This window comes from Mesoplodon mirus (genome assembly GCF_964341445.2).
Source record: "Mesoplodon mirus genome assembly, chromosome: 13".
Taxonomy (NCBI): domain Eukaryota; kingdom Metazoa; phylum Chordata; class Mammalia; order Artiodactyla; family Ziphiidae; genus Mesoplodon; species Mesoplodon mirus.
The window spans coordinates 77,078,684-77,102,933 of NC_138989.1; the positions used below are offsets into that span (position 1 = coordinate 77,078,684).

Genomic DNA, 24,250 nt, shown 5'->3' on the forward strand with positions numbered 1-24,250 from the left:
ATCAGTATATACAAGGGCTTTCATAGGTTCTGTGTAGATCTTAGTGTCTATCTCCCAACCCTGTATTTACTCTAAAGTCTTGTATTATTTAGCTCTGAATTCTCTTACCATGAATGTTTTCAGGAACATAACCCCTACAGTTGGAGGAGATTACTGATATCACTAAACTTGATAGGATAATCTGTGCTCTTTGTAACCTGTCTCCTATACTGGGTTACTGTAAGTACCTTCCATGGAGGGACACTGTTTCCTGCCTTTGTAATACTTTGCTCAGTCCTATCTAAATAAATATTCTTGGTTTATATTCGAATAATGGTGCTAATTGCATAGCGGGTCTGTGTTCCCAAATGGGGTTATCTTGTTTCTGTCCGTGGAAAACAGTTATAGGATAAAGGATGGTATGAAAATTGAGTTGTGTTTTTATCCCTTTCTAGGTTGCATCACAGCGTATTAGCTCAGTGGACCTCTCATGTTGTAGCCTGGAGCATCTGCCTGCCAACCTCTTCTACAGCCAAGACCTCACTCATCTCAATTTAAAACAAAACTTCCTAAGGCAGAGTCCCAGTCTACCAACTGCAAGGGGGCTCAATGAACTGCAAAGGTGAGCATGCAGAAATGGGTAGATAATTAGGAAGGGGAGGGTGTGTCAGCTTCTGGTTGTTCCTTGAATATTCTGACTAAAAAGCTACAGTTAGTAACCTTTCTCTTTCAGAGAGCAGGGTAATAGAACTTTAGTAGTGAAGACATTTTCAGTTCTCATTTTGAAATTTTTTTCAAGGTCTCTGCCTTTGAAATGAATGATTTATAATAGTCATTAACTGGATAGATTTGTATAAGAAGAACACTTCTCTTTAAATGACTTGTATTTCTTAACCTGTCTACAGATGGGTCTGTGAAAAGTTGGTATTTGCTGTGTTACTTCTGAACTATAGGGGTTTGGTCAGATTAATTACTTCTTTCAAAATTTACAAAAGGTCAGTTTTTTCCATGAAAAGATATTTCCTTAGAAATTTAAGAACGAAAGTTTAAATCCATTAATACTACATCATCTGGGTGATTACTGTATAGGTTTCAAGAGTCGCATGTGAAATGAAAAGGGTCTGCTCCTCTAGTTGGAAGGGACTTTATTTGCATTTATCTGAAACAGATTTAAGAATTTACCATATTCATTTCATTTTCTTTTTTGGAGGAATGATCGATCTTGATTCTGTGGTAAATGAAACCTCTGATATATATTTGTTGCAAATACGTGAGACTATAGCTACAGAAGGATATAACTTTTAAATAAATAATGGATAGTTCATTTGTTCTTAAATGACTGATAATGATCAGAGATTAAACTATGGAAATCAACCATTACGATTATGTGTTTATGGTTTTTTAACATCCAGAAAGAATAATCCAATAAGTATTTATATAAAGTTTGTGCAGACATGTAGAATAAAGGAAGAGTATTTTAATTTTCTTTTCAGATGATTGTGAATATTCTTCTTTGATACTATACCAAAACTTGACAAGTGGTAATTTCTTAAATGTTGGTCTCAGTGTGGAATGTAAAATCCTATCAGTGGACTTTTAAAATTCTTTTACATTAGGATCCATTGATCTTTCTCGTACTTTGAATGGATCTTTGCCCATACATCCTTTTATTGCATTAAGTATTGGTCATTTGGAAAATACTGGTTTGTTGGATAATAATGAGATTCCAGACGTTAATGTATTTCATTATGCAGTTTCAAGAAATGACAGTTGTTAATATCACCACTGATCCCATCAGAAAAATCTTTCAGTATTGGGAAGTTGTCAGGCTCAGTGTGGAAACAAGTTTTCCAAAGTTTTAAATTTCAGTTGAAAGCTTGAAGGCTACCCTTGGCAACAAATACTTTCAGTTGTTTTTCCTGAAGTGACCTTCTTACTTCACTGTAGAGAAAACGTCTGCCAAATACCCAAGTCTGAATGCTGAGTTTGTCAGTTGTTCTTTCAAGTAACAGTGGTATTCCATGAACATTGTGACTGGTTTGGCTCACAACTCGAATAATCGTCCAAGGGCCTTCCTTGGGATAACCATCATACTTCATATACAGCAGAAGTGCTTTATGTGTACGTCCCAGTTTATCACCCAGAAAATAAAAAAGATATGTATTCAGCGGTTGAGATCTAATACAAATAACTTTCTTGCATCATCAAGGACATTTTTAAGTAAAATTGGCATTATGCAATTTTTTAAATTTTTATTTATTTTTTTATACAGCAGGTTCTTATTAGTCATCCATTTTATATGCATCAGTGTATACATGTCAATCCCAATCTCCCAGTTCATCCCACCACCACCACCACCCCCCCGCGGCTTTCCCCCCATGGTGTCCATACGTTTGTTCTTTACATCTGTGTCTCTATTTCTGCCCTGCAAACCGGTTCATCTGTACCATTTTTCTAGGTTCCACATATATGCGTTAATATACGATGCTTGTTTTTCTCTTTCTGACTTACTTCACTCTTTAGGATAGTCTCTAGATGCATCCACGTCTCTACAAATGACCCAGTTTCGTTCTTTTTTATGGCTGAGTAATACTCCATTGTATATAGGTACCACATCTTCTTTATCCATTTATCTGTCGATGGGCATTTCGGTTGCTTCCATGTCCTGGCTATTGTAAATAGTGCTGCAATGAACATTGGGGTGCATGTGTCTTTTTTTTTTTTTTTTTTTTTTTTTTTTGCTGTACGCGGGCCTCTCACTGTTGTGGCCTCTCCCGTTGCGGAGCACAGGCTCCGGACGCACAGGCTCAGCGGCCATGGCTCACGGGCCCAGCCGCTCCGCGGCATATGGGATCCTCCCAGACCGGGGCACGAACCCGTATCCCCTGCATCGGCAGGCGGACCCTCAACCACTGCGCCACCAGGGAGGCCCGCATGTGTCTTTTTGAGTTACGGTTTTCTCAGGGTATATGCCCAGTAGTGGGATTGCTGGGTTGTATGGTAGTTCTATGTTTAGTTTTTTAAGGAACCTCCATACTGTTCTCCATAGTGGCTGTATCAATTTACATTCTAACCAACAGTGCAAGACGGTTCCCTTTTCTCCACACCCTTTCCAGCATTTGTTGTTTGTAGGTTTTCTGATGATGCCCATTCTAACTGGTGTGAGGTGATACCTCATTGTACTTTTTTTTTTTTTCTGTGGTACGCGGGCCTCTCACTGCTGTGGCCTCTCCCGCTGTGGAGCACAGCCTCCGGACGCGCAGACTCAGCGGCCATGGCTCACGGGCCCAGCCGCTCCGCGGCACATGGGATCCCCCCAGACTGGGTCACGAACCGGTGTCCCCTGCATCGGCAGGCGGACTCCCAACCACCGCGCCACCAGGGAAGCCCCTCTCATTGTACTTTTTTTTTTGCATTTCTCCAATAATTGGTGATGTTGAGCAGCTTTTCATGTGCTTCTTGGCCATCTGTATGTCTTCTTTGGAGAAATGTTTATTTAGGTCTTCTGCCCATTTTTGGATTGGGTTGTTTGTTTTTGTGATATTGAGCTGCAAGAGCTGTTTATATATTTTGGAGATTAATCCTTTGTCCGTTGATTCGTTTGCATATATTTTCTCCAGTTCTGAGGGTTTTCTTTTTGTCTTGTTTGTAGTTTCCTTTGCTTTGCAAGAGCTTTTAAGTTTCATTAGATCCCATTTGCTTATTTTTGTTTTTATTTCCATTACTCTAGGAGGTGGATCAAAAAACGTCTTGCTGTGATTTATGTCAAAGAGTGTTCTTCCTATGTTTTCCTCTAAGAGTTTTATAGTGTCCAGTCTTACATTTAGGTCTCTAATCCATTTTGAGTTTATTTTTGTGCATGGTGTTAGGAAGTGTTCTAATTTCATTCTTTTACATGTATCTGTCCAGTTTTCCCAGCACCACTTATTGAAGAGACTGTCTTTTCTCCATTGTATATCCTTGCCTCTTTTGTCATAGATTAGCTGACCATAGGTGCGTGGGTTTATCTCTGGGCTTTCTATCCTGTTCCACTGATCTATATTTCTGTTTTTGTGCCAGTACCATACTGTCTTGGTTACTGTAGCTTCGTAGTATAGTCTGAACTCAGGGAGTCTGATTCCTCCAGCTCTGTTTTTTTCCCTCAAGACTGCTTTAGCTATTCAGAGTCTTTTGTGTCCCCATAGAAATTTTAAGATTTTTTGTTCTAGTTCTGTAAAAAATGCCATTGGTAATTTGATAGGGATTGCATTGAATCTGTATATTGCTTTGGGTAGTAGAGTCATTTTTACAATATTGATTCTTCCAATCCAAGAACGTGGTATATCTCTCCATCTGTTGGTATCATCTTTAATTTCTTTCATCAGTGTCTTATAGTTTTCTGCATACAGGTGTTTTGTCTCCCTAGGTAGGTTTATTCCTAGGTATTTTATTCTTTTTGTTGCAGTGGTAAATGGGAGTGTTTCCTTAATTTCTCTTTCAGGTTTTTTATCATTAGTGTATAGGAATGCAAGAGATTTCTGTGCATTAATTTTGTATCCTGCAACTTTACCAAATTCATTGATTAGCTCTAGTAGTTTTCTGGTGGCATCTTTAAGATTCTCTATGTATAGTATCATGTCATCTGCAAACAGTGACAGTTTTACCACTTCTTTCCAATTTGTATTCCTTTTATTTCTTTTTCTTCTCTGATTGCCATGGCTAGGACTTCTAAAACTATGTTGAATAATAGTGGCGAGAGTGGATATCCTTGTCTTGTTCGGCATTATGCACTTTTAAAAAGAATATTTTTGCCATGATTGCCTGGCAGAGAAGAATACTGTGACAATGGGGACAGTTTGATGCTGCACTGAATTAGCTCCATAGGTAGTAAGAACTCCAGAAGGATATTGTGCTTGAGCACTTCCTTATTGTTTCCTGGAGCTGATGGTTACAGTGAAAGGGGACCACAGGAACTTCTTGAACTTAGGTTTTTATATGCCCTATGCACTCATAATACTATTTTTACTGACACTACTGTAATAAAGTTACAATGATTTTTTTGCTAAAGGGTTATATCATGATTTAATCTGTTTTTGAGGCTTGAAATTATTTTGAAGTATTCTTGTGTATTTCACAGCATTGTAAGCTTCTGCACTTCATTACAGAACATCAAGAACTTTATATCATGTTATTAAATCCTGCTGTCTTAGAACAGAAAGGGGCATAGAATTTATCCAAACCAGTGCTCTCATTTTAGAGATGAGGTAGAGGGAGATGTTAAATGCCAAAATCAGGTTAACGGTTACCTTCTGGGAGGCATTTGGGGATGCAATTAGGGAATGATTTGAAGAGGATTTCAACTATATCCATAATGTTTATTTCTTTACAAAAAATTAGAGACAGACAAAATGTTAATATTTGAAAAAGCTGAATAGTGGATATTTGGATGATCATTATTATTTTCTGTATTTTTCTATTTGTGTATTTCATAATAATCCAAAAATTAAAGCCTAAACAAAAAGGAAATCAAAATGCTTCTCATAACATAGGGGAATATGATAGTCCCAAAGGGTCAGCATATATGGACTAAATACCTAAATACCCAGATGGAGGGATATTTGGGGCATTGCCTTGCCTGTTGGTGCTTTCAGAATCTCCTGATTGGTCCCTCATATCTGTTGATTCTAAATCTGTAAATAGCTTTTCAACACGTCCACCTTTCTCGTCTTCTTCCTCTGCTGCTTCTCCTCTTCTCTTAGCACATACCCTCTCCACCCAGCTGTGAGGGGAAGCACTTCTCAGCTCTCACAGGGGCTATTGCAGGAGCTTTGGAGAAATGGTTGTCTTACTGTCGTTTTCCCACTGCAATTCATCCTCTTTAGTTTTCTTGCCTACTATTTTGTGCATTTTTTGGTTTTGTTTTGTTTTGTATTTTTAAAAATTTAAACTTTGGTCCCATCAAAGTAATATCCTATATAGAGTTTTAATAAATTTTAATAGGCAATAAGACATAAGAAATAGGAACTCCAGCCCATCCTTATACCCAAGTCCTTTTCCCTAGGCAACTACTTTTGATTCTCAGGACTCTTCTTGCTGTTTTCTTCCATCTTCTGAAATAGTATGTATGTACTGCTATTTTTGAATTTTTTGTTATTGGGCATTATGGGTTGGCATATTACAATGGAAGATGAGGATTTAACTCTTAGATTGTCTCACAGCCCCTCAGCCCCATGCCACATGCCCAGACCGCCGCTTCCCCCATCCTCTCAATGTACAGATATCCGTTTCTGGTTAAGTAGATGTTGAGGGCTCACATTATTTTGAGCATGGAACTGTGATTCTCCTAAGCCACTTAAATGCAATGGTTACATTTCCTTTCCTGTGCTGGCTGGATAGTAGCCTCTCTTTTTCACTGGTGTACTTTTCTTTTTCTCTAGTGTTGTTAAGGTGGCAGAACTCTAACCCTCTTCTCAACACCTTTGTCTTGGAGACTTCTTCCCTCCTGGAGCCAGCGTAGGTACCTGCTCCATAGGCCTGCTACCGAGCTGTTGTCCTGGGGTTACCTTTTGTCATTTTCCTGGTAATTCCCTTTTCGTCTCTCCTGTGTTTTCTATATGTCTTCCTGTCTCTAGCGATTCTTTCTTGGTTTACTCCCTCTTTCTAATGGAATATCTTCTAGGATCTTCCTGAGAAAGGGGACATGGGAGATAAATTTACTAGGCACTTTGTATATCTAAAAATATATTTCTCACACACTTGATTGATAATTTGGCTGGTCTCTGGATAGGAAAACATGTTTCCCAGAATTTTGAAGCCAGTGCACTATTGTTTTCTAGCTTCTACAGTTGCTATTAAAAAGTGTTATACTCTTGGTTCCTGTCTTTGTAGACCTCCTTTCTTCTTCTTCTTCTTTGTTTTTTTAATAACCCCCAAAGAGGCTTTAAGATTTTCTTTTTTAGCAGTCTTTATTCATTTCAGCAGCTATGATGAACACTCAATCTGAAAAAAATTACGTCCTTCAGTTCTGGAAAACTTCCTCATTGTGTTTTTTGATAACCTCTCCCCGCCTTGGTTTTCTCTTTTCTTCCTCTAAATTCCTATTAGTTAGGCAGGACCTCCTCATTTGTCCTCTAAAGCTGTCATTTTCCTCTTTGTCTTAATGCCCTACTTCTTGACAGGTTTTCTCTCCTTTATCTTAACCTTCTGAATTTCTGCTGTCTGATATTTTTTAAGAGCTCTTTCTTGTTCGTTGGTTTAATTTGTGTGCATTTTAACAGCATTCTGTTCCCCACCCCTGCCACGGGTGCATTCCTTCTCTTTCTGAGGACATTTAATTAATTAATTAATTAATTTTCTTATTGCACTGTCTTGATTTCTTTTTTTTCCTGTTTGTGTGGGTGTCTGACTTTTATGTGAGGAACTTGACCTCACTGTTTGGAGATCCTTTGCTCTCTGTTCCTATTTAATGGTGAGCTGCTGAGAAGCGAATTGGGTGCTGTGGTCTGTGGACAGCACTTCTCCTCCATACAGCTTCATTGCAGTGCTATCGGGGGTGAGCCTTGTGGTTTCCTTGGGGAACTTCCAAAGACAGTATCTGTGGATCTTCTCCCTAGGACGTGTCAGTTTTACTTGAGAGGAATCCTTTGGTCTTCTGCCTGGGCAGTACATGCCAAGATTCAGGGAGTGGAGTAAGGAAGAGAGCTGCAATCTCAGGGTTTAGCGTGTGGATTTTTATTTGATCCCCTGTTTTCAGAACAGTGTTTTCTACTATTCCTGATGTCTTTGAGCCAGGACTCTGGGATTCAGTTTCTTGCAGGGAATAAACTGTCTCCTGCTGGAACTGGGGAGAGGATCTGGGGGGTCTCATGTAATTCCTTATGTTCCTTATATAATCTTTTCGAAGTCTTTTTGTAGAAGTATAATGAGTGTACAGTTCGATGGGTTTCCACAAAATGAACACATGTGACCAGTGCTCATACTGAGAAATAGAAAATTGCTATTTTAAGGGGGGGCACAGAAGCCCTCCCTGTGCCCCTCCTCTTAGCACCCTAAAGATAATCACTGTGCGCACTTCTAACACCATAAAGAGTTTTGCCTGGTTTTGTTCATAATATAAACGAGTCATATAGTATGTACTTGTGTCCCGCATCTTTCATTTACATTTTTTTTTACAAAGCAAAACAAAGCATATCAAGTTACATATTATCAGCTTGCACTGTATAGTGTGTAGTATAAAGCCATGACTTTGATTTATTTAAGGTGGGAGACTTTTCAGTTTTGCATCGCCAGGAAAGTTTGTTAAGTTTCTTTTTTTTTTTTTAACCTCTTTATTGGAGCATAATTGCTTTACAATGTTGTGTTAGTTTCTGCTGTATAACAAAGTGAATCAGCTATACGCATACACATATCCCCATGTCCCCTCCCTCTTGGGTCTCCCTCCCGCCCTCCCTATCCTGCCCCTCTAGGCGGTTACAAAGCACTGAGCTGATGTCCCGAGCTGTGTGGGGGGGAGGTAGGTTGAGGGGACTTGGATGTGGAGGCTGAGCATCTGGTGAAGGTGATGTTGTATTTGCCCTTCGGGAAAAACTAGGCTTTAAACCAATTTCTTTTTCTCCACATACTAATGTGAGATTTTTGTCTCCCATCCCCATTATTCATGAAAGATTTTATTGCCAAGTTTTCAAAGTAGTAAGTTTGTAAGTATATGTGTACACACACCCAGATGTTCAATGCTAGGAATTGAAATTATATATATTTAAAACTCATTTTTACTTCAAAAAGCACTAATGTAGCTTATTTAGGGTCATACTGTTAGTATGGTTTTTTTGTTTTTTTTGTTTTTTTTTTTTTTTGCGGTACGCGGGCCTCTCACTGTTAGTGGCCGAGCATTGCAGAGCACAGGCTCCAGACGCGCAGGCTCAGCGGCCATGGCTCACAGGCCTAGCCACTCCGCGGCATGTGGGATCTTCCCGGACCGGGGCTCGAACCCGTGTCCCCTGCATCGGCAGGCGGACTCTCAACCACTGCGCCACCAGGGAAGCCCAGTATGGTATTTTTGAGATATGCCATTTATTTAATTTATTATTTTTAGTTGTATGTTTAAGGAATTTGTGTTGATCTCTAGTGTATGTTTCACAGGGAATATGTTAGAGAGGTACCAAAGGGTAATTTATTTTTATGTTTTTACCATAGTCTCAAGGGATGAATTTTTAGGTTACAGTGTCAGGGCGAATATCCAGAGAGAAACTTTACATACAAAGCATTTATAACGCACAGGAGTTCTAAGACTTTTTCTCTTAACCACATATCCCCCTAATATTTTTCTCTCTATTGCAAATTCTCACCTTAAACAAATGAGCAATTTCCATAGAACATTTAAAATGGTATTTGCAGCAGCATTCTAATTCTGGAAAGATGGCATGCTGATATACACACACAGGCCAGCAGTTTCAGAGGGAAAACATTGTTTTTGGACCTACCAGTGTTTGTTTTTCCTTTATTGGCATTGGAACTCTTCAGTTAGTTTTCAAAAATAGAGGCAAGGCAAAATCAGAGTAATGTTTGGTAGTTTTCGTGGTTTCTTTCCGGATTTTGTATGTTACTAATAATTACGATGCGTTATCTACCTCTATTTTATTAATACGTAGTATTTCACTTATATTAACTGTATTCCATTTAGATGACCCAGATGGTATTAGTACTAAATTGTTATTATTTGCAATGGGGAATTGTTTTAATAAAATATAGTAAGTTTCTTTGTAAAGTCAATGAAGAGGACAACTTTTTGTTGGCTTAAATTCAAGGGATATAATTTTCCTTCCCATGTCTTAATCTTATTGTTTTTAATATGGTATCAAAGCACCATGAACTTATTTGTACTAAATTATATTGGTGTTCAAACGTTTCAAGTGTACTTTTACATTTAAAAGAGCTAAATCTATCATTTATTAAAATTTCATGTGTCGTAATGTTGTATTGACTGATCTAAAGTTTGTAAGGGATGATAGCTCACAGTTCTTTCATGGTGATATCCAGTGCAGTGTTTACAAAGGGCAATGTCAAGAGCAAACTCAAAAGCCAAGTTTGATAGAAATAATTTGTATGTGTATGTTTCTGGTAGCTTTGTCCACCCACGGCAATTGGAAGGTTATCTGATGAGATGTGAAATTTCTTTCAGCTGAAAAGACTAAGAGAGATGGGAGAGATGACAATTTTTCAAATGGGAGTGAAGGAATGAAGTTGAGTTGGGTGTGCAAGTATGTGGGTGTAAAAGAATGAAAGTTATTGAAGAAATGAGCATTGAGAAACTCATAATTATGCCTGGCATTTATCAAGTACCTTTCTTCTTAGAAAGCTTAATTTTCTACATTTTTATTCTCCATGAAATGGAAAACAAATGACCTTATTTCCTACCCTGTTCTTTTGGGGATCTTGGCATTCCAGAGCTACAGAGTTATTCGTTTTAATGACTTATCCTGACCAAAAGTTCACATTTCCAGGTTTTTATAGAAAGAGGGATTTTAATTTTTGTTTTTATCAGTGATTTTATCAGTGACTCACTTTTAATGGAAACAGTGATGATTCATTAACATAGTGGGATCAGGAGTGGCATGCTAAAACATTTTTTCAGCTTATTCGCCAGACATAGACTGCAGTACTTAGAACAGTTTCAGCTTCTTTAAAGATGCTCTGTCATATAAGACATATTACAAGCAAACAAGAGCCACTCACTGCTGAAGGAAGGGCATAGCCGATGCATTAAAGACCAAACACTTAGCACGGTCGCTGCTCAGGGCTTGGGAAGGAATTTTCACCACTGGGTTTGGTGAGGCTTGCCAAATGTCTAAGGAATTTCAGAGACTGTATGGAATGCCCTTCTTCCAGTTAACTTTTCCCAACACTGAAGTTCCTTTCTTTGTACAGCTTTGCTTTTCAGATGGAGTTTTGATCCTCTTGGGAAGCTTTCCATCTCACACAATTCCCATTTTCTTTCCCTGAGCATTTGATCAAAGGAAAGCATTTGCTTGGTGCTTGGGACACTGAGATTGTGTAGCCTTTGGTGCTCTCCTTGGTGACGGCTCTCGGCCTCATTTCTGGCAATAATAGCCTATTTTCTTCTGCGCTCATACAGCGCATTTAGAAGAGAGGGCTCAGAAGAAACAAAAGATTTATTTATCAACCAGACTATATTAAATTCAGTTTGCCCTGTTGCCTTCTTGGGATCCTTTAAGATGTTCTTTAACTTTTTTTTCCCCACTTAAATAAAAAGTGGGGAGAGATCTTCAGAAGCCTTGGCTTGAATCCAGTAAGGCTGTATTGTATTCTGGCCAATTCTGTTCTTCTGTTTGTTTTAGTTGAGCTCCTGGCTGTACTCTCTCAGTTTTAACTGTAAGAGTTTAATGTTAAACATAGTATTTGCAGAAATTTGCTATTCTGAGTGGTAACCAACTTTTCACGTTGCCTAGCTCTTAGGGGAAAAGGGTAAGCATGCAGTGAGCGGGCCAACAGATAATTATTTTGCGGTTGTTGATGGTTAAATAGCATAGTAACTTGTGACTTGGGACCATGATTAACATCATTACTGATAACTTCTGCAATAATGTTCTGGTTGCTAGTGTGAGGATGCTGATGGAAACCAGTCATGTTCCTCTTTCTCCCTCTCTCCTCTGCCTCATGTCAGACAGACACAGCTAACAGTACAGCTAACACTGGAGCCCCTTCTAACAACACACGTGTGGAACTCTTGAAAATTAAAGACCCGTGAGGGTTTCTGTTTGTCCTAAGAGTGCCTGTAAGTTTGATGTCACTCACCATGCGCTCTGTAGTGATAGAGCTTTGGGTGGAAGAGTCGGATTCCTGTTGTCATTTCCCATGGCTGGGTTAGGGTGGTGATGCTAGAGCTGGCAAGGTATTGGACAGAGGCCTCTGGAAAGTAGGGCGCACCCATCTCTCCCCGGTGATGTCTGTGGGACTCATAATTAACAAGAAACCTTAGGGAAAATCTGACTTTCCAAATAGCTGTACTTTCCTCCAATTTAAACATTTCTGTCAGAAGGCTCACTTTCACCCCACATAGATCGTGTGTGTGTGTGTGTGTGTGTGTGTGTGTAGGGGAAGCACAAGAAGGGAAAGGGAGCTGTTACTTGATTTATGTAATACACAAATCCATGTGTTCTAGACTCCCCTGTTCAAAAATTTTCGTAGGTAAATAGCAGTGTCTTCATCTGGAATGCGAGGTGCTCTGTGAATACTCTAAGCATCCTTTATGACCACAGGAGTTCTTTCTGCTTAACAATATGGTCTGCTTAACATTTTCCAAGAACACCGTGGAGTTTTTGCCCCCCAAATTAGTGTTTCTCAAAATGTGATTTATGAAGTGCCTACATCAGAATCACCTGGGGTATTTACTAGAAACAGAGGTACCTGGTGTTCATCCCAGACCTGCTGAATCAGAACCTCTGGTGATGGGGCCCTGGAATCTGCCTTCTAACAATGCTAACTGAAGTTTGAGAAACAGTCACACCAGCCTGTTCTTTTGGAATGCTCTCTTTTCAATTCCCCATCTGCCTATTGAACTCTTGTTCATGTCCCTTAGGTAAAAGTGAGTTTTCTCTTCTGCAAGCATTTATGGTATTTTTTTCCCAGTACGTTTCATCCTCTGCTTTTTATTATAGAAGCTTTGCTCCCAAACTGTTTCAAGTCCCTGGAGGGTGAAAAACATGCCTGGTTCACATGTGTATGCTTCACACCCTTTATGCCTGATAAGAACTCAGAAAATGTTTAGTGAATGAATGGTTCAGTCCTAGGATTGAACTTTTTTTTTTTTTTTTAATTTAATTTTGGCTGTGTTGGGTCTTCATTTCTATGCGTGGGCTTTCTCTAGTTGTGGCAAGCGGGGGCCACTCTTCATCGCGGTGCGCGGGCCTCTCACTGCCGCAGCCTCTCTTGTAGCGGAGCACAGGCTCCAGACGCGCAGGCTCAGTAGTTGTGGCTCACGGGCCTAGTTGCTCCGCGGCATGTGGGATCTTCCCGGACGAACCCGTGTCCCCTGCATTAGCAGGCAGATTCTCAACCACTGCGCCACCAGGGAAGCCCTGGACTTTTATTATACCTAGTAAACTTTGGGTATTGGATTTTTTATTTTTTCTATTTAACTATCAGATATGCCTGGTCTGTTTGTGATGTGAGCTTAAGCTTTCCATGTCTGAGCATGTTTTCGTGACATGATTATTCTTTCCGGCTTTAGCTTATGTTCACCTTCTCCTTTGGTAATCTAATATCCTTGATAGAGACATTACCTGATTTTCATTTTTACATATCCTTGTATGACTCAACTGTGATTTTATCGAAGTATACTGTGTGGGTCTTCTCTGCTTTGAGAAGTGGAAATAGCATCCGTTTTCTGCCTGTTACAGAAATGTTCTTTTTATATTTTGTTATTTGTCCTACTAGTGTGGAGGTTAATATTAAACATCTCTTGAATAGTATCTCAATTAAATTGGCTAACTATGGGCAGATCTGTTGGTGAGAAAATGAAAACATGTAGTCATGGATAAAGTGAGAAACTATTTCATAAGAGATGTTTAACTGTAACATAACATATTTCTTCTTTGTTTTTTTGATTGTTATGTTGCCAATTTATAAAAGAATCAGGAAGTGACTGATTTATGCCACTGAGGACTTACTGTTTTCGTGAATTTAGTTAGTGCCCAGTTCCTGTAGATCTAGTGACTGCTCTTAACGCATGGTTACCGTCCTGTGATTTGGAGTGGTTTTCTGTATAATGGAATTACTTGATTCATGGGAGCCTGCCCTTGCATGCCCCCCCCCACCCCTCCCTTGCTGTGGGCAGGAGCTCTGTCTTGTTGGCTGTTGTATCCATAGGGTTAACTGTGTCTAGGATCTGGCACAAAGTAAGTAACCCATAAGTGCCTCTTGTTTGAACTATTTTAAAAGGGAGGATTAAAGTAAACATTTCTCTCTTTAGGGGATGCTTTAATTTGCCCTTCCAGCAACATGTCCATTGTAATTATTGCCAGCACTGAGTGTTCTCTATTTCCTTGATTATTATTTTGGAAAAATTATGTTTATGAATTGTAGCTTTGGTATACTTTTTCTGCTTTTTCACGTCTGCAGCAGTTCTTAGGAAAATGCTACTCAAATTCTTTTCTGGCTGTAAATTTTAAATTTTATCCAAGTAAAATATACATGTGTTTATTTTTGTTTTCTAGTCCTATGAGAAGGTGATATGCTTGTTTTGATTATACTGACAGTCATTTATGGTGATTAGGACGGAGATGGGGTGGTTTCTGTTTATTTTGCTCAAGTATTGAGAAGCTGGCTGTGTGCTGCATTAGCATTTGGGTGCACTGAACCTCCTAGAAGCCCCTGGCAGGTGCTAGCTGGGAACAAGGCCAGTGGGCCACTTGAGCCTTGGAACAGAATGGCATATATAAGTTCACGTGGATTCATTTCAGAAGTGGTAAAGGGACAACAGGAAAAAAGTGCCGCACCAAGAAATGGAGAAGTCACCGCTGAGAGTTCAATTTCAGCACAGTACAGTCTGGGGAGAGCCGTGTGAGAGCTAAGAGGAGATGAGTCACGCTTTCTGAGGCGTAGGTGTTCCCAGCAGTTCTGAAGCAGGCCCAGAGATTCAAATGTGTCTCATGCCACCACAGCTGCAGACAAGTCCAAGAAGAACATGGGGTAAAAGGTATCCTTTCTTTTCTCCTGCATCCAGGAGAGAGAGCCTCTTAACTGTTCTGCAGATTATTTGGCTTTCTTACATAACAGTTAGAGCATGTTCAGGTTGCCCTATATCATTCCTGGCTTGGGGGCAAAAATATTAAAACATGGTGTAGGGACTAAGTTCATAAGCCAGTAAAGTTCCATACTAAAGGAATTGGGATTTGAGGAGTGCATGGAAGATGAATCAGGAAGTTGCTGACTGATGTCTTTCATTCATTGACATAACTAATGTTTCTTGAGAGAAAGTGCATTCAGTACACATTTTTTAAATGTACTTTAATACCCTTCCCAAGATTTGTCCTTCTAAAGATAAAAGAGAAAAGCTACTCTATCAAACTGATAATTTTATTAAAGCATTTTGCTGACTCAGAACCACAAAGTGGGCTCTTAGGAAGAACAAAAATACAGGCACTTGATTTTATAAATTCTCTTGGAAAAAAAGAAAAGAGAAAGAAAAAGTAAATGCAGCTTGTTTTTACCCAAGCCTTTTTCTTCGTCTGTTTTACTGGAATGGCACTAAGCTTCTCTTTTTGTTCTCTCTTCCCCTATTCTATGAAATTTATTTAAACTGAATGGAAATTGAAATGGATGGTTTATTTAATGAACGATATTGGCATAATTAGCTACCAGAAAAAAAATTGTTAGACCTCCACCTAACATAAAATAAATGTCAGGTGAAATAAAGGTCTAAATGTGAAAAATAAAATATATAAATATTAGAAGGAAATACAGGAGAACATTTGTGCCACTTTGGGTTAGGGTAAGAGGACCTTCTCAAGCAAGGTGAAAAACATAGACTCCATACAGGAAAAAATGGCCACATTTGAGCAAATAAAAATTAAAATTAGTGTGTGGCTAAAGTCAGCATTAGCAAGGCGGGAAAAATGAAACCATAAGCTGGAGCGTCCTGTGACACACATGCATCATACGACACCAAGAGGCACATAGTTTTCAGGGAGCTCCTACAAATTGATAAGTAGAAGGTGAACCACCCAGGAGAAAAATGGGCAAAGAACATGACTGTGTATTTAAAAGAAGATGAACTTCACAACAAGATAAACTTCATTGAGAAATAGCAATTGAAATGACCTGATACAACTTTTTGCCCATCAGATTAGCAATAATGCAAAGGATGCTAACATTAAATGGTAGCGAAGGTAAGAAAGGGAAAGAAACCCTCTCCTGTGTGACCGATTGGGAGTGTGAATTTCTACAACTTTTTGGTAATTCTGCCATATGGATTAAAAAATATATATAGGGGTGGGAGATACAAACTGTTGGGTGTAAGATAGGGTCAAGGATGTATTGCACAACATGGGGAATATAGCCAATCTTCTGTAATAACTGTAAATGGAAAGTAACCTTTAAACGTTGTATAAAATATAAGAAAGGTTAAAAAAAATTTTAATTGTACAAACTCTTAGACCCACAGTTATATTTTTAGAAATACAGGTTCACAATCCCTTATCCAAAACTCTTGAGGCCATTTGTAAAGTTTCAGATTTCAGAGATTTTCAGGTTATTAAAGATAATACGGTGCATATACTGTATATTGTATAACACCTCTCTCAAGGTTTGGGACAGCACTCCATAAGCAAACACGTTTATATTTCTAAAGGGATCAGACGAATATTCACATTAGTTTAGATCATTTTTGGCACCACATGAATCAAAGAAAAATTTCTAATTTTTAGAGCTTGTTGGGTTTCAAAAATGTGGGTGGCATTGGGCACCCATAAATACTGCAAAATAAAATCAATTGATGCACAAACAAATAGGCTGAATTATTTCTATCAGCAAAAGACTGGAAGCATTCCGTGTCGATCAGCAGAGGGATGGAATAAATTGGTGGCACATTTGTACTCTGTGTATTATGCAGCTGTCAAAAGAGTGAGTTAGATGTTAACATACTGATGCAGAAAGATGATTTGTTTGTATTAGATGAGAAAACAAGTTGTAGAAGAGAAGTGTGTGGTACAGTCCCACTCACAGAAGAGGGAGGGAGGTTATCACCCACTTACGCGTGTATGTGTTTTACAAGGAAGAAAAGCTTTGGAAGGATGTATACCAGACTCTAGACACTGGTTATCTCAGGAGGATGAGATTTGGAAGGAAGTAGGAGACTGTTAACATTTTGTTTACATGCTTCTAGAGTTTGACTTGTTAAAAAGAGCATGTATTAATTTGGTCACCAAATAAAAGCAGTTTTTCTCTTAAAAGCAAATACAGTTTGTATTACAGAGCCCTGAGAGTTGGCACCTCTCCACTAAGGTGCAGCTCTCCAGACCATGAGGGAACCTGCTTTTCGTAATTAATAATTAATGGAAGGCAGAGGGCTAAGCCTGGAGCTAGGCTTACAGCCTCAGTCCTCGAGCAGGGCCTTCATTACTAAGTACCGAAGCCTAATAATTTCCAACGTGTATTAGCCTGTCCCCCCACGGGAAAAAAACAAGTTAAACTTAGACTGTTTCTGTGATACGGAAATCCAGTCACCCAGAGAGTCTTTTTTTAACTGACCCACTTGTGGGGAATAATAACTCCAGAAAGTAATATTGATTTTTCTTTGACTCGTTGAGTAAGACAAATGTGGTTTCCGCTTCATGAGTGTAGTGTGTGACACTCGTTTTAAGCACATTTAGAATATGTTTAAAAATTAGAACTACTTCTACCATACTGTCATTTTATTTTACAGTCAAGTTTTCCTAGTACTGTACCCTTAGTTCCTGGAAGGAAAATTACTAAAGATTTAGATGGATCTAAAGCTAATTAGTATTATGTCTCCAAACAGTTATCATGCTATTTATTTGGTTTTATTTCCTAAATATATACAGGCTATGTGGCCCTTACCTTTAACTCAGAAGCAGAAAGAACCTTGTACATAAATTTTTGAGTGTGGATAGATTGAATGGATAAATTCTGAGAAAGGAGAAAAGATTAAGCACATCAGTGATCATAATAAAACAAGCCCAGGACAGGGCGGTATATGAAAATTGACAGCATTTGTATGTTTGTTTTTCTCAACTGTGATATCTTATGTGGATGGCATTGGGCACCCATAAATACTGCAAAATAAAATCATTGGGAGCAAGTGCTCCTTAGAAAATAAAGAGAAGCCATTTGCTAAATGTGATACTGTGCCATGTAACTTCATTTTGAGAACTAAGATTACTGTTAGACTGGATGAATGTTAACTTGATTTCTTTTCCCTACTCTGAGCTCTGTATACAACAAATGAACATGAGTTAATATCTCTTTCCTTAAAGCATTTTGCTTGCTCTGGAAAGTGAAGTCAGTCTTTTCAGGTTGTTGGGTAGTTTGGGAGCATGGGCTGTGCCTGAATTTGTTTGAAGGTAAATGTACATAGTGTTCAAAATATTCATTATCCTCCAGGGCCGATAATGCCACCCTCTATAGAGGGAAATGAGGGTGAAAAAGGAGTGCTTTCCACACACTACTCTGAGGCCGTTCTTTGACCTGTGACTTAGAATTGTTAGTAAGTGATATCTATTTACATTTAACTCTTTAGTAAGATGTAATAAAAGAAGGGCGGGAGAGATGAGAAGTAGTACTGATGTTGAAAGGCAGTAGATTCAAGTTGTTTGTGATAGTCACACCATTTCTCTGAGCCTAGTTTCTTTGTCTATGAGCTTGGGAAATGAAAGGCCCCGTCTGTTCTCACTTTTGATAGCCCTGAGAAATAAGGAAGCTTTATCTACTTTAAGTAGCTTTCTTTAGCCTTGGCACTGTGTGTGTGTGTGTGTGTGTGTGTGTGTGTGTGTACGTATAACAGATGTTTTTAAAAAACAAACCACACAGCTTCTTGTCCTTTTAGTTTCTACAGTACCAGAAAGAATCCTTTCTTGTTATTGATAAACTCATAACTGTAATTATTACAATCGTCATTAAAATAATTTTTATTAGTCTTAAATTTTGTGATGCTCTGATCATCCTCTGCTTCCTATATTGAACAGCTATGAGGGGATATCTGCAGCCTGATTGAATATAATGTAACTTCATTTCAAGGATTTAATTTTAAGGTTTAAGAACTGTAATATTAGTTTCAAAAATAAAATTATTTAAAATATTTCACCAAATATGCATTTTTTTCCAAAGCCAGCCAAGTTTTATTTTAGAATCAGGGCCTGTGCACATTTGATAACTTACCTGTCTCACCTGGTAGCATGACAGAGCTAAAAGTCTTTAATTTTGTAGGAGACATAGAGATTTCTGGTCTTTTCTTCCGTTAACAGTGTACTGTCACCTTGCTCTCTCCTCTGCATTCTTTTAAAATGAAGGTAAAGGGAGGAAAGGTCACCCACTCCCTACTTTGATCTCTCATCTCTCTCTTAACTTAAAAATTGCCTTCAGGTATCTGTTTCACCCATTTGAAGACCAGAGGGAAGTGGATTCTAGGTGGACTTTTATTTTTCTAAGAAGGGGTTTTTGAATTGGCAAATGCCTATAATCTGACTGCTTTCTACATAAATAAAGAAAAAGTGGACCTCTAAGAAGGCTAAGGGTTAGAGTTTCCAAAACAGATGAGTTTTACTGTGTTCTGATCAAGAACTTGAGTTCTCAGAAACAATCCATGCTTTGTTTGCTAAACAAGTCTACTGAACATCGTGTTCTTTTCTGGGAAGAATTTGGGGGATGGGCTGTGCAGGGCAGGCTACGAAGGAGGTAGAGAGGGAACGAGAGAAACTTAGGACACTTATAAATCAGAATCATCCCTTAAAATGTATAGGTCTAGGGCAAGAGTATAAATGGAGGCCCCAGCCCACATATCTAAATATTTAATTTATAATTAAGCTATCAAACTGTTAAATAAAATATATTCTCACCTCCTACCTTCACAAATATACTTTTCTGATGACCTCTAGATTCAAATTTATTGAATTCTATCTATATAATCCTCAGACCCCTTGGGATTCTGCACTGGATATGGCTGCATGAGGGGGAACTGGCTCAGTGGCCCAAATCTCATCTTTTTCCATCTCCGACTCTATCCCTCATCCTGCCGGACACACAGCCCATGTGTCCAACCTCTGTCCGCTCCTAGGGCCTATGGGTGCACATACTCAGGGGTGGATGGGCCCAGGGAAGAGGCCCACACAAGCACTGAAAACAGATAAGGCGTCATTTGGGTAAAGGAATTCCAGGATCCTGCTTACTGTTAGTATGGAGAGAATGCTTCTCTAATGGAAATATAATGTGAGCCACATAAGTAACCTTAAATTTTCTGGTAGCCACATTGAGGAAAAGGAAGAAGAAACAGGTGAAATTAATGTTAATAATATAGCTTATTTAATTCAATGTATCAAAATTATCAGTCCTAAAAAATTATTAATAGAGTTTACATTCTTTTTTGTACTAAGTCTTTGAAATCCAGTGTGTATTTTATAATTAGAGAACACGTCAGTTTTGACTGGCCCCATTTCAGATGCTCGGGAGCCACTTGGGTCTCGTGGTATTTGTACCAAACAGTACAGCTCTAGGCCAAGGGAGCCCAAACTCCTTGTTCTGCAGGGGCACTCGGCCTGTACTTAACTAGTTTTTTTTCTCTTCCATTCAAGTTTGTCACCTGCCGTTTACTCATTCAACTCACTGCTGCTTGCCTTTCTTCTCAGGAATAGTATGGTCCTAATAAATTTATTTGCCTAGATGAATATACCTTTTATCCCCCTGTTATTGACAAATACTTTTGCAAAAGCCCATGCTTCCACTTTCCATCTTGAGTAATTACTGGAATTGTAATCCTTCTGTTCTCCACTTTCTGAAGTCTTTGTGCTGTATTGTTTTGGATAATGTCTAGGGTCTTTTTCCTTCCTAGAGGAACTTTTTTTAAAAAAGTTCAGTTTAATTGCATGCATATTTTAAAACTGTGGCCAGTTCTACCAAATGAGCATACAAATCTAGAAGGTAGGGTACTGTTTTTGTTTGGACTAGAACAGCAGTTTTATCTATTTCAGGACAGACTTTCCAGAATTAGAAGAAAAATAAGCATATAGTTAAATTTGAATTTCAGAAAAAAAAGAATATATATTTTTTAGCATAAGTATGTCTCATGCAACATTTGAAACATACTTATACTAAAAACTTATTTGTTGTTTATCTGAAATACAAATTTAACTGGATGTCCTGTATTCTATCTGGCAACCCTATTTCAAGACTGTTTTACTGTCTCAAAAACTGGGGACCCTAAGCAGCTTTCATTTCTGTGGATTAAACTATTGATATTTACTGTGTTAGAAATTTAAGCTGAGAAATATTTTCATATATAGTAATTCATTTAGAAAAATAACAAACCCCATTCTTGTTAACATATATATTTTTTATGAAAAATAACTACCTTCTATAACAAGAAAAAATAGGGAGAAGAATGTTATTATTTTATATTGTTGCAACTCTTTTTTTTTTATTTATTTATTTTTTTTATTTTTTTTTTTTTTCCGTACGCGGGCCTCTCACTGTTGTGGCCTCTCCCGTTGCGGAGCACAGGCTCCGGATGCGCAGGCTCAGCGGCCATGGCTCACGGGCCCAGCCGCTCCGCGGCACATGGGATCCTCCCAGACCGGGGCACGAACCCGTATCCCCTGCATCGGCAGGCGGACTCTCAACCACTGCGCCACCAGGGAGGCCCTGTTGCAACTCTTTTAACACCTGGCTTAAGTAGAAGATAGTTGGATTCTCAAGTCTCCTTCTGTTTCTAATCAGGTGTGCTATCACAAAGACATGTATCATCTGGAAATCTCCACTGGACACTTGGGAGAAAATGAGAGTGGCAAAAGTCAAATGACATCTTAGCGTTGTTCTGAAAATAGTTTTGACCTTGAGAATCTCCAGAAAGGATCTCAAGGACCTCTTCCACGGTCCCCCAACCATGCTTTGAGAACCCCTGGGCTAGGAATAATAGACCCTCTAATTCTAGCTTGTGTGTTAGATAGATCATAGATAATCAGAACAGAGGATAAACATTCATATCCAGGGCCTCCCTGGTGGCGCAGTGGTTGAGAGTCCGCCTGCCGATGCAGGGGATACGGGTTCGTGCCCCGGTCTGGGAGGATCCCATATGCCGCGGAGCGGCTGGGCCCGTGAGCCATGGCCGCTGGGCCTGCGCATCCGGAGCCTGTGCTCCGCAACAGTGAGAGGCCCGCATACCGCAAAAAGAAAAAAAAAAAAAATTCATATCCAGTTTTAAGTAGGACTAATGAATCAAATCATAAAATACAAAACAAATTTTTAAATGATTATTCACGTTTAGCAGTAATTCTTAAGTTTTGTTTTGTTTTTTATTTTTTTACTTTAAAATTACTGTCGGCCGCTCTCGCTTTCTGAGATGGCCCACACTCTGTCTGTGGAGTGTGTTGCTCTCGAAATAAATCCACTTCTTACCTATCAACTTTGTCTCTCACTGAATTGTTTCTGCGATGAGACATCAAGAACCTGGGCTTCATTAAGTCCTGAAACCAGGTACTGAAACCCCCGCCAGGTGGGAGAAGTTAACTCTATGCTGCCACAACAGGCAGACCACAGACTGGCTGGAACCAGAAGGTTGATGATGCTGACTCCCACTTACCTCACCACCAACCAATCAGAAGAAGGTCCATGAGCTGACAACACCCTCCTCTTTGAACCATTACTATGAAACTCCTCACTACCCTCTGCAGGTCGGGACACTCAGTTTTGAAAGCATTAGCCCTCTGTGGCTCCCTTTGCCTGGCAAAGCAATAAAACTATCCTTTTCAATTTCACCCCCACCAAAAATAAATAAATAAAATAAAATTACTCTGTCAAGAAAATAGCTATCAATCTATCAAATAGGTACACTGTCAGCTTTCTATTTAGAATAAAATTTATATAGCCATTTAGAACAAAGCTTTACATTTTTTATTATAAAATTCAATAAAGAGGTCTCATGACAGTTTCTTTAAAATGCTGATTGGATTGGATTGGATTGGGTTTATTTTTAAGATGTGTCTGTTCTAGACATAGTACACATTGCCTAGTATTTAGGCTTGGCCAGTTTATAAAATAATTAGCATAATGCAATAACTAATCTGATTCTCATCTGAAATAGAAAACGTTGTAGAGGTTGGCAATGGGCCAAATGTGAGAGTACACAGAGAAGTGCCCTCAGACTTAGAGGTGACTTCTTGAATTGCTTTAATTGCTTGGACAACTGAGAAAATGAAAGAGCCATTAACAAAAATAGAGCAGGAGGAAGTGCAGGTCTGGGATAAAGATGGTATGTTCAGTTTTGGACTGGAAATGTTGTAGGGTGGGTCAACAGAGAGGAGATGGTGTGTGATAGGGTGAGAGAGAGTTGTCCACAGGGTAGTAAGACGCTTTCCAAGGGAGACAATGTAAAGAGAGAAGAAACAAAGCGCTCATCTGTGAGGAGTACCTAACTGTGGGGTAGGAAAGAGGAGATGGGGAAGAAAAAGGAAGAAAAGGAGGGAAGGTTGGAGGGAGCTAGGAAGAGGCTAGGTGAGGAAAGTGTCCTTAGAGTGAGATGTCCTTAGAAGAGCTCTTCGTGGAAGGGTGTGTGGTTAGCAGGATCGAGACTGAGGAATGGTCGTTGGTTCTTCAGTTTGGAACTGCAAAACTGGTACCCTTAGAGAGAGTGTAGTTTTGATTAATTGTGAAGTTTTTGTTATTTCAGGTTTGGATTGGAGAGAAGGGAAACAGAAAAGTTTTTGACTCGTATGGGGTGACAGAAATCCTAAAGAGCTACATCGGTGTTCTTTTCCTTCCCCTCTGTTGTCATTCACACGGGTGTTAATTAAGCTAGCCAAGGTGAAGCTAAAAAACTCACTCCAGCAAACTCACCGCCTCAAATATTCAACCTTATTTTAGAGTGACGTTTGTTCTTAAATAGAACCTTTATATTTTAGGTAAAACGCTGGCCTTAGAGTCTGAAGATGTGCACTCCAGCTCTGCTGCTCGCTTACCCTCTCAGGGCTCCTTTTTCTGCTCAGCGGAATTAGAGTTGGACTAGATTATCTCTAAGGCTATGCCAAAATCATGTGATGTTATGCATCTATGACATTTGTCTTTTCTTTCCTTTTATTATAACAGGTTCAGCAAGTTGAAGAGTCTTAACCTTTCCAATAATCATTTAGGGGACTTCCCATTAGCAGTCTGCAATATTCCAACCCTGGCCGAGCTGAATGTGTCCTGCAATGCCCTCCGAGCAGTCCCGGCAGCTGTCGGAGATATGCACAAGTATGTACTTCAAACCCTGCTGCAAAGTCTCTCTCAGAAACCCCCAGAAAGCTGCATCAGGGTCGCAGCACATGAGATTAGTTAACTTGTTATGTTGTCATATGTTGGTCTCTTGGTCCCAAATCAAGAGATCATGCTCTTGTGTAGAGTTCAGTTGTTAGCTTCTTTCGGAATCTTGTAAAAAATTAAAATATCCTTGTTTAGAACGAAGACCCCTACAGGTGACTGTGTCTAAATATGGGAGGAGGGGTTACTTTCTCATTTCCTGAGTTATGTTGAACTCTAAGACCTAGAAGTTAATTTTTTAGAATAACAATGA

At 39.1% G+C, this 24,250-nt stretch overlaps 1 protein-coding gene across 1 annotated transcript in view; it reads left to right on the forward strand.

Annotated features, from left to right (window-relative positions):
• Positions 1-24,250, forward strand: part of PHLPP1 (PH domain and leucine rich repeat protein phosphatase 1) — a 213,340-nt gene that overhangs the window by 130,732 nt on the left and 58,358 nt on the right. Inside the window, exons 4-5 of the mRNA XM_082640989.1 lie at positions 435-601; positions 23,785-23,931. Of these exons, the coding sequence (XP_082497115.1) occupies positions 435-601; positions 23,785-23,931 (314 nt within the window). The remainder of the gene's footprint in view (positions 1-434; positions 602-23,784; positions 23,932-24,250) is intronic.